Source organism: Nicotiana attenuata, unplaced genomic scaffold, assembly GCF_001879085.1.
Source record: "Nicotiana attenuata strain UT unplaced genomic scaffold, NIATTr2, whole genome shotgun sequence".
NCBI classification, from domain to species: Eukaryota; Viridiplantae; Streptophyta; class Magnoliopsida; order Solanales; family Solanaceae; genus Nicotiana; species Nicotiana attenuata.
This window is the reverse complement of record NW_017675187.1, coordinates 35,778-46,244: the sequence shown is the minus strand read 5'-3', so window position 1 is coordinate 46,244 and position 10,467 is coordinate 35,778. Positions and strand designations below refer to the sequence as shown.

Genomic DNA, 10,467 nt, shown 5'->3' with positions numbered 1-10,467 from the left:
CAAATAGGCCACAAACATTCTATCATTCTGAAATGAGGTATATCATCTATATTTAGAGGAAATTTACAGGACCCTTATCCAGAGAATGAGTATTTAAGTTCTGGCCATCTTGCCTTTTCCGTTTCAGGTGTTTGTGCAGGTGGTTGTGCTGCTATTGTGGATTCTGGAACATCTCTTCTTGCTGGTCCAACAGTATGTTCTATTCTATTTATTTTACTCGTTTGATTCCTGTAAGAATTTTGGACTGTTGGAATATCTCTTTTTTTCAAACAATACTTGAAAATTACTTATGACAAATCAACTCCAGACTGTCGTGACACAAATCAACCATGCCATTGGAGCAGAAGGAGTAGTTAGCATGGAATGTAAAACTATCGTTTCCCAGTATGGAGAGATGATCTGGAATTTACTAGTATCAGGGGTATGTTCTCTTTCCCTCTTATTCTTAATTTCACATTTCAGTGTGTAAGATGTTATTGTAATTTGCAGGTGAAACCTGATCAAGTTTGTTCACAAGCAGGTCTATGCTATTTTAGTGGAGCTCAACATGTCAGGTATCACCTCCCCTTTGTTTTTATTTGCTCTTCCTGTGACAACGCACTTGACTTGACATGTCACTGAAGCTCATATCATTGAGGAGTCCTTAGCAAAGTTGTTTAGGAGATAAAATTACTTCCCATATTTGGAAATTTCTGTTATGGCTTCGAATCCAAAAGAAGAAAAAGAGTACTGCTGAAATCGTTGCAGATGCCAATTTAACAGGAGATTTCAGAGTTCTTGAATTATTTTTATTGAGGCACTCAACGTCTTGTCTGATTTCCACATTGTCTCTGTTCGATTTTTTGAATACTGAAAAATATCTGTTTGGCCTGAAAGGTGGCACTTGCGGCTCTTTGTATTTGCAATCCAACAGGATTATCTTCTTTAGTACAATCAGTATAAAGTTTTGAGAATGCTGTTTTACTGTTTAGGCTCCATATTAACTGTTTAGTCCTTTAGTTGCTATGTCAAATGTGATTTCACTAATTTTTTTAACCAAATTCCTTGCAGCTCTAATATCAGAACTGTAGTTGAAAGGGAAACTGAAGGAAGTTCTGTTGGTGAAGCACCATTGTGCACTGCCTGTGAGATGGCAGTTGTTTGGATGCAGAACCAGCTCAAACAGAAGGAAACAAAGGAGAGAGTATTAGAATATGTGAATCAGGTAAATGTCACAACTTAATCTGCTGTTAGAAGCCAATAAGTAGTACATCGCATCATCCTAATATCAAAGCTTTGGTGTTATACAGCTTTGTGAGAAATTACCAAGTCCAATGGGAGAATCTGTAATCGACTGCAGTATGATCTCAGCCATGCCAAATATTACATTCACTATTAAAGATCAAGCTTATGTGCTCACTCCAGAACAGGTTGCATTCCTCTTGCTTTCAGTTTATGTTCTTACACCGAGTACTCGAGTACATCAACATGCACATCTGTGGTATCCAACCTAAATATTACACCCCATTTTGTCATATGAGTTTCAGTGAATTCGAAAGCAACTAGAGAATTGAAATTCTGACCTATCTGATGTTTACAAAAGATTTTAGTATCACCATCAAAGTCTGTAATTTGCTTCAAAGATACTCACTAATCAACCCCCCCCCCCCCACACACACACACATATATTAAAAAAGCAAAAAAGATGCACCAATTTGCTTAAATGCTACAAGTAATTATACCCTCAACTCTGAAGATTCAAAAAAAAAGAAAAGGAAATATTCTAATATTTTGATGGATATGCAAGCAATAACACATTGGAATATGAATCAGAGAGTTGAAAATGTAACGGAATGCTTCAGAGAACAAGATTGCAAATAGGAGAGAAACAAGAACCTGTATTTTTGTTGTACAGGAATAAGGCAGGGTTCATCCCAAAAGCATGCAACATAAATTTTCAGGATAGGCTTGAACCAGGAACATGAGTGAAACTACTGCAAAAGTAGAGAGACTTCACCACCCTAACTCGAGGCGACTCCATCTAAGACATGAAACTAAATGAGCAACTTTTTTCTTATGGCAAAATAAATAAGCAACTTTACTAGACAATTAGTAGACGAATCTGATCAAGACCAAGTGCTGTAAATGAACTTGCTGTGTAACATTTGTTATGAAATGCCTCTAATACACCTGTTAACCAAAACCTTCTGTTGATAGTACATTCTTAAAACTGGAGAAGGGGTTGCTACAATTTGCATCAGTGGATTTGCTGCTTTGGATGTGCCACCACCTCGTGGTCCTCTTTGGTAAGTTATCCCTGCACTTACAGGCATTAAAGAGTGAATGCGAACTACTCCCATACTAATACATTACTCTGAGAAAAGATACAGAACTGTGTTAGTAAAAACAAACACAACACTTTCCTCTACGTTTTCATGTAGCTATATATGCTACTCCTATCCTGAAGTGATATTCATATGTGCATATGTTCTTGCAGGATTCTCGGAGATGTATTCATGGGGGTATATCACACTGTCTTTGACTATGGTAATTCCCGACTGGGTTTTGCTGAAGCCGTGTAATAGCCTTTCTTTGTAATTACACGCCACTAGTTACTTCATAGAATGATGGAAGTATTGTAAAAAGATGAATGATACTGCTATGTTATTGTGTTGTATCTGACCATAATATGGCATACTAATCTTCTTTCTGTTGACTACTTCAAGTGCTACTTACTGACTGTTGTGCATGTCTAAATACTATATGCTCACTAGCATTAGCTTGACTTGCTCCAATGACAAGTAGAGTCGATAAGACGCTAGATACATAATTCTTCCCTTGTTTTAATTTCTAACAAGTGGTGCAAGGGATTAGTTGATGTTTTGAACAATTTGGCCTAAAAAGATGGAACTATATATTCTGTTCTCTTATCAGAGTATGACATACTGATGTTATCTCATCGTAAGGATACTCCAAAGTGTCTATTGTTTGGAGTTCAAAGAGTAAATACTTTGAATAGATTATTAAGTCGAATGTGATATGAGAATGGATAGATAGTTGTTTGAAATCATAGGTTTAAGTTTTTGGGATGGACCAACTAAAAAAGCAGACTAACTTCCAAAATATTTTCATTATAACTTCAGGTACTTGTTTTTTCAACTTCGACCAAATATCGTACAAACGCTTACTATATCTGGGATGAAACATACACCAACTATGCAAAATGTCAAGGACTGGTACATATTCTACTAGAGACCAATGTTTTAAAAGGCTGGGGCGTGAGGCAAGGCGTTTTACTTCAGACGAGGCGAGGCGTAAGCCCTGAGACATGGGGCGTAAGTTCCATGGATCTTTAAATTTTACTAATTTCAAGAATTTTAAGATAGTATAACTTAAAAAATAATTATAAAAATTACATTAAAATCATAAAATTATAATAGATAATCTATTTAAAATATTTATAATTCAACTATGAATAATATAAAAAGTATGACATATATCGCAAATTGGCTGCAATGTCGTTACAACTCAAACATCAAAAGTAATGTATTTGATACAAAATCTTATATGTATCTCTTAATTAATGAGTAATAAATCTTGAAAGAGTTTCGATATTATAATTTGATATTTTTCTTAAAATACCTTTAATTTAATATGCTTTCTATTTGAAAGAGAATTTATATAAAAACATAATTCACAATTTAAATATGATTCTCTAGCATCATTTATTTTTAAGTTTGAACAAGTTAATAAAGTGACACATAATTCACCATACAATACCATGATAATTAATTATTTGTAAATAGTTACTAGCTTACTGAGCTATTAAATTAATAAGTATTGTTTCTCGTAAACGTGAAAAAAATAATATTTAAAAAAATAATTATGAAAAAATTACGGGCTATTATATAGTAAAGACAAACAAAAGTTAATAAATAAATACTTTTTAAATGAAAGATTTATTTAAAATTAACTATCATAGCAGTCTTAGTGGATAACGTGCAATAATTTTTATTTTAATTATGACATAAAATACTCTCAACTTAATGATTTATGATTAAGAAAAAAGTAATTTTGAATAGTCAACGATTTATTAAGAAAATTTAAGTATTTACAAGGTTAGTTACATACAATTGCATAAAGTTCTATTAGGCGAGCCCAGTACGTTGGGCATGTCCAGGGCGTAAGCCCCGATGGTCGAGGCGTAAGTCTCACGGAACTAAGCCCCACACATAAGTTCAGGGACGTTTTACGAGTGCTCCGCCCCGGGGCGTGTCCCAATTCTGCCTTTTAAAACAGAGCTAGAGACTAGTTCTTGTGAAACTGAAACGAGGAAGAGCGATCAATCACATGGCATTTGACAACATTCATTGAGGAGTTGTTTGGTCTAATCCCTCTGGATTGGATTTAATGAGGGGATATTGGCTGCCAGACTAATCCTTGTTCCATCATGGTATTCAGGATTAGATGTTAGATAACCCAACAGTTTTCAAGTCTAATTTAGTCCAACGGTTCATATAACATCGCAGAATACTTTTAGTGCGGAAGTACCTCAGACAAGTTCAACCATTTAAAGGAGAAAAGTTCCTTGCTATTTCTTTATTATCCATTTTGTGTCGTCTAATTACCAGTAACCTCCCTCGAACAATAATCTATACTAAAAGTTTAAAGCTTTAACTTGAATTTTTTTAGGGAAGGCAAACTTTTAGGATATTATGGAAGAAAAATTTAGAAAAACGTATAGAGCAAGGAAAAGTAACTCGAATATAAATAGACAAAAAAAAAAGGCCAATAAAGCGGGGAGGTTAATTAACAATCTCTCACCTTCTCTTTGAGAAGAGAAATAATTATAGTCTCGAGTCCTACAAATATAGGGTACGGCTGCAAATCCCCCCTTTTACCTTACTGTAATATTCACGTAGCCCGCACTTAATGGCAGAATCAAAAAGAGGAAGCTAGATGGGTGTTGGCATCCTAGCGGCTACAAAGCCAATAACAGAATCCGAAATTCGATGAAAAACACAATTTTTGGCTCATAATCTCTCATCTAACATGTTAAAAATCAAACAAATATAAAGTACATGGTATCTAACTATCTATTATGTCTGCTCAGGGGACAAATATCTCCCTCTCATGTCACCAAATAAATACTCAAAAGGATTACAATGTACAAGTCGACATTATACATAGCTAGGGCCTCACGCAACAGCAGAAAAAGTCGTTCAGGTTCAGTATCTTTCATACTTTGGTCTTCTCACTAACACCAACCTTGTGTAGATGCAGTCACTCCTCGTCACTCTCATTGCTGAAGACGGATGCAACAGTTACTTTTGGCTTCTTTGCAGCTTTGTTAACCAAGGTCGTCACCTAATGGAGTGGGGGGTGGGGGAAGTGCAGGATCAGCTATAGATCATCAAATCATTTTTTAAATAAATATAGATCAACCAAATCATTTCGCAGAGAACTAAAAGGAGAAAAAAATAAGGAGATTCACTTGTTCTCCTTCTCTGTCCAGAAACAGGTAAATGACTACTTATTTGCATTTGAAGCATGTCTATTCACATTAATGATAATTAGATGCATTTTGCCCCCAAAAAAATGATAATTAGATGCCATCATCTTCTCTCCTCTCCAAGTATGTTTCGGGGACAGCGGGGAGAGGCAACCTATACACCCCAGTTAACCAGACAGTATATCTCCAAATGCATTCCACATATCTAAGAGGTCTGTGAAACAAGGACTGTGTACTTTTCATATTATACTAGCATAACTTATCTTTTTCATTGAAGGTAATCCTCATGGACGGCAATCATGATCCACTAGAAAAATCCTGTGCGAGTCGCATAATAGTTCTGTAGGATGTCACAACATTGGGTGGTCCCCAGTCATATGTAAAATTTTCCACAAAACCTAACAGCGTGTATCCCTTCCTACTTTTTACACCTATTAACTCACTGGCACTCCCTTTGTCCCAACCATGATCCTATTTGATTCAGCATGGATATTAAAAGTCGACCTAGAAATATTTAGCAGTTAAGGAAAGGTTGGGCCTAAAACTTCCATGGGACGTACCTCTGTGATGGTTTCCTGTATGCTCCTTGAAGTAGCATAGTATGATGAAGTAATGAGAGAAGGGATGCAGGGTACTATCTGTCCATGTTGCTTACATGAACTGGAATTGAAAAAGCATTGTGGAAGTGACATCAATGTTACCACAAGGTCTGTCCACTCAGACAAACTATGGAGCCTTACATTAAATGTCACTTAAAGGAAAGCGTGCTTTGATTACAGGCACACAAACAACCATAACCCTGCTCTCTCTCTCTCTCTCTCCATATTTTATATATATACATATACATACATACATACATACATAGCGTGCACAAACACAGACATAGATGTTTTCTATTTTGATCTCTAGGACTGAAGTACCTATTGTTATACTCAGTGCCCTGAAATAGTGCAGGAATTGGAGTTCAGAGCACAAAATGAACTACAAAGTCATGAAGCATCTTGTGTCTCTCTCAGCATTTCTAATTAGGCATTAGAAGCATATTATATCTCCTTGCACTTAGTTCAAAAGCAAAAAAAAAATAAATATAAAGTGACCAAGAAATAGCTGAAATAATCAGTAATCTAACTTGCAAATACCTTTGATGAGCCTCCTTTGGCAGAAAATCCAAACTTCAACGTCTTCCTCTGATCTTGATCGGCGAGAGCAGTTGCAGTTCTAACCATGGAGGGGGCTGGAATGTTTCCTGCTTCCTCCGGTGTTTGCTGTTCTTCCTGCTTCTTATTGGCAGCCCTAGTAATCAGTGAAAGCAAAGACAGTTCATCAGCAAGAAATTGCATATCACCACAGCAGAAAATAAATGCAGAACGTGAAATATCATACATTTGGGCGAATTTTGCCATCTCCCTCTCTTGACGTTGCTGTTCTCTTTTCTGCCTATCGTCACGGCTACTTCCATGCATTTCTCTCATTTCCTTGAAGCGCTAGAATAGTAACAACGAAGGAGGAGTGCAATGAAGATAATAAACTTTTCTTAGGGATAATGATGAAGATAATATCAATGAACTGAAAATTATTTTGAGATTTAAGAAAACACTTGCCTTCCTGTGGTTATGATCATATGAACTCAAGTGGGCTTCAAACTCCATCGCTAATTTATATTGCTTGTTGCATAGCTCACAAAAGAAAACCTTGCGTATTTCCTTCACCTCCGTTTCAATTTTGTGCTCGCGTTCTGCTAAAACCTGGATTTTCATAATGTGCAGGAAGCAGGCAGTAGAAGCCACCAGGTAATAAAAACTGCACGAAATTCTCAAGATCTTCCAAAGTTGGTATTCCCTTATATACCATTCCCGTCAAAAGACACACATATATGCTATATGCTGCCTTCTGTTGTTAGATGTATGTTTCAGGAAAAGTAAAGTATCAAACTCAAATGGTCTAGTGCAACACATTTATCAGCTACCTAAAATGTTAAAGGCATACCTCCCGCTTTTTAGCAAGTTCCTCAGTCTCCTCACGCTCAATATCAAGCTTTCGTCTTTGAATATTTTCTTCTGCTGTAAAATAATCATCTTCCTCTTGCTTTCCAATACCCAACTTTGGGTCTCGCATCCCTGATTTTATTGGCTCAGTAATTCCTAGTCTCCAAAAGGAAGAAATTAATCAAAACTACTTAATGTGCATCGACACATTGCAGTAATTGTAACTTAAAAAGATAGAAGAGTCAATATGTCAAGCAATTTTGCACATGCAACCTTACCTTGCTCATTTTTCCCAAGACCCTTCCCTTTCCATCCCATCTTCTGAAGAAGCCTGAATCCAATATTAGAGGATGGCAACTGTGTTTCTAAAGATGCTTGCTCAACATTTTCCAGGTCTATGTTTTCTGTTGGTCTATGATTAATAGGAAGGCGAAAATCTTCAGCGAGATCCTCTAGAACAGAAGCCTCGTCTGCCTGTGTTTTGAAAAGTTGAGATATAGCTTTACTAATTAAAACAGCTGATGATCAAGATTAGTCCATGTAGTAAAACTTTCATAAGTCATGTGAGACCATAGCAGAATCACAATAAACTGAAATTCATAAGCATCCTTAGTTCCTTATTAAGTTGACTAAAAAAGCACATATGATATTTTATCTTACTTTTCTTTTTTAAAAACCAAAAAAATAAGGAAAAGGCTTGAACTGCATTAAGATGAGTTATCCTAATTGCAAAAGCATCTTCATATGGTGTTGTCTTAAATGAGTTGCTAAGTTAGATTGAAGAGAAAGTAAAGGAAAAAAACAATAGGGAAAAAAATAAATGAGATATCCATGCTATATATATTAAGTAATTAGTTACTTTTAACCGGTAAGATCCCTCATTATGTTGAATAAGGGAATAAGCCAAACAAGCATGTAGGTATAATCTGTATTCTAGCTATTACCTGTTCCATTTCTTGCTGGCGTTTATCTCTCATGCGCAATTCTGGCCGACCATTGAACCATCTATCATCCATAACTACACGATAACGCTATTCACACAGACAGCAAACAACAAAGTTACTTACCAGCACAACTAGTGTACAAAGAAAGAAATTGTTGCGCATTAGTAAATAAAGTGAGAGAGGAGCAAAACTGAACCAAGAACGTGCAGTCTATTACTTAAGATGCTTTGGTATGACATAGAATGTTATGATGAAACCATTTTCTAGTGTTTTATAGTTAAATAGTTGAATAGATACATTTCCTTGACAGGTATCTCAACACTTCGCCGACTGAAATAGTAATTTAAGAAAATGATTTCCTGGCTAAATCATTTTAGCTGAAGACATCTAATGAATCAATTGGATGGAAGAGACCACCAAATTCATTAAACAATCAAAATCCGCCAACAGAACATTGCATAACAAAACACTCCTATAAATTGTAAGATTCCAATAATACACCAGAAACCTAACACGGTAGCAGAAGTCCAAACAGTAGCAATATGCTGGTAAATGGTACAAATTGAACAAATACGTAAAAGATCTTCATTAAACGGACTAACCTTTTAATGGTTTATTAGGTTTAGGTCTCTGATAAATCAAAAATCCAAGATTTTGCGCCTATTTTAACGTCTACGAATGAAAACTGAAGCAAACAAGCACGAATAACGAAGAAATTGATACCTGATGGAAAGAAAATTGGTTTTGTAGTTGAGAATAATCACTTGTTGGCTCCACAATGGTGCGTGAGGATTCAGCGTTGGTCTGATCGAAAGAGAAAGTGCGAGGATCTAGTCTAGGGTTTTGATAAGCTACCCTCAGAGCGACCAGTCGTCTCACTGGTGCCTTGAGATTTTGCCACGTTGTTGGTTTCACGGGTGAGATATTTTTGGGCCGGTTCAAGTTCACTCCATTTTGACCCGCATCAATACCCAGGAAAAATAGCCCGGAAAAACATCCAAAGAAAAGAAAAATGAAAGTATTGTTTTTCTTTTGTCTTTTAATGTGTTAAAGGGAAAGAGAAGGGAAATGTGTAATGACAATCGAACTTTACAAGTATAAAATTTGAAAGTGTTGTTTGAATAAACCACTACTTGCTTTTTACATTGTTATTATCTTTTGATTCAATTTCCTTATTTATGATCCGAAGAATATTATTTTACTGGTTATCTTTCTTTTTTTCTTTGTTCAATTCACTTGATCAAGTTATTTTAAATGCATATCTTGCATACATAAAGAAGAACGTTGAAGTTTCTAGATGCAATCTATATTCAAATGATATCCGAAAAGATATTTTGAACGAAACTACATGTTCATTGCATATATTATAAAATAAACATGTCGATTTCCGTATGTTACAAGAAAGTCGCGAATTAGGAATTAGTTTTTTTAATTATCTAAAGACAAGTAACTTTACAATCATTTATAATGTAATTTATTGTTAATGCGATCTCAACTAATTATATTCTACAATAAATAATAGGAAGAAAATTAACTTTCAAGAATCAAATAAAGCGTGGCATCAATGGCAATTCATGATAGCTTTCACGAGACTAATCAAAATTAAGTTGGTAGGATGCCCATCTAGAAAATAAAATTTCAAGTGAATGCACGTAACTCATGCCAAACATGCTAATTACCATTGATATGCAAAGGTTCCATGATTCTTGATAAAATTTTATAAAAATCGAAGTGCTTAAACTAGAAAAAGCTTAAAGCCTAAGGTTGATGCCAAATCCTCATTGTGTTTGTGGTGGTCCAAAAATATATATATTGGTATTTGCATGGAAAAGGGATATTTGTCTATCCACTTTTTTCTTTAGGAGTAAGATTTGTTGTAGCTTATGAGGCACAACTCTACTCGTTATCTACAATAATATGAAAAAGTATCAGCTTTTAATATTTAACAAATTATATTGTTGTATATATTAATTAACATGATCAAAGTAGACTGTATGAAATCCCATGAAAGGATTGATGGACCCCTTTTTAAATCTCTTCTTTAGCA

General features: G+C 35.3%; 2 protein-coding genes across 2 annotated transcripts in view; one reads left to right on the top strand and one right to left on the bottom strand.

Annotated features, from left to right (window-relative positions):
* Positions 1 to 2,714, top strand: part of LOC109219784 (cyprosin-like) — a 5,822-nt gene extending 3,108 nt beyond the window's left edge. The window contains exons 8-14 of the mRNA XM_019384255.1: positions 128 to 192; positions 308 to 421; positions 490 to 554; positions 1,051 to 1,204; positions 1,290 to 1,409; positions 2,197 to 2,285; positions 2,477 to 2,714. Coding sequence (XP_019239800.1) covers positions 128 to 192; positions 308 to 421; positions 490 to 554; positions 1,051 to 1,204; positions 1,290 to 1,409; positions 2,197 to 2,285; positions 2,477 to 2,561 — 692 coding nt within the window. The 3' untranslated portion in view covers positions 2,562 to 2,714. The remainder of the gene's footprint in view (positions 1 to 127; positions 193 to 307; positions 422 to 489; positions 555 to 1,050; positions 1,205 to 1,289; positions 1,410 to 2,196; positions 2,286 to 2,476) is intronic.
* A 2,273-nt stretch (positions 2,715 to 4,987) lies between these two features.
* Positions 4,988 to 9,396, bottom strand: LOC109219785 (G patch domain-containing protein 8). Its single transcript, XM_019384256.1, has 8 exons — positions 9,144 to 9,396; positions 8,421 to 8,507; positions 7,755 to 7,950; positions 7,478 to 7,632; positions 7,093 to 7,236; positions 6,875 to 6,975; positions 6,631 to 6,784; positions 4,988 to 5,346 (listed from the first exon to the last, which is right to left on the bottom strand). The coding sequence occupies exons 2-8, from the start codon at positions 8,490 to 8,492 to the stop codon at positions 5,263 to 5,265; spliced, it is 906 nt and encodes a 301-aa protein (XP_019239801.1). The 5' UTR covers positions 8,493 to 8,507; positions 9,144 to 9,396; the 3' UTR covers positions 4,988 to 5,262.
* Positions 9,397 to 10,467: the final 1,071 nt, after the last annotated feature.

Excerpts from the sequence above, each read along its gene's own strand:
- LOC109219785 (XM_019384256.1), bottom strand. The coding sequence starts at position 8,492 with ATGGATGATAGATGGTTCAATGGTCGGCCAGAATTGCGCATGAGAGAT. Across the intron at positions 7,951-8,420 it reads GCCAGCAAGAAATGGAACAG|GCAGACGAGGCTTCTGTTCT; the intron begins GTAATAGCTAGA and ends TTCAAAACACAG. Across the intron at positions 7,633-7,754 it reads TCTTGGGAAAAATGAGCAAG|GAATTACTGAGCCAATAAAA; the intron begins GTAAGGTTGCAT and ends TTTGGAGACTAG.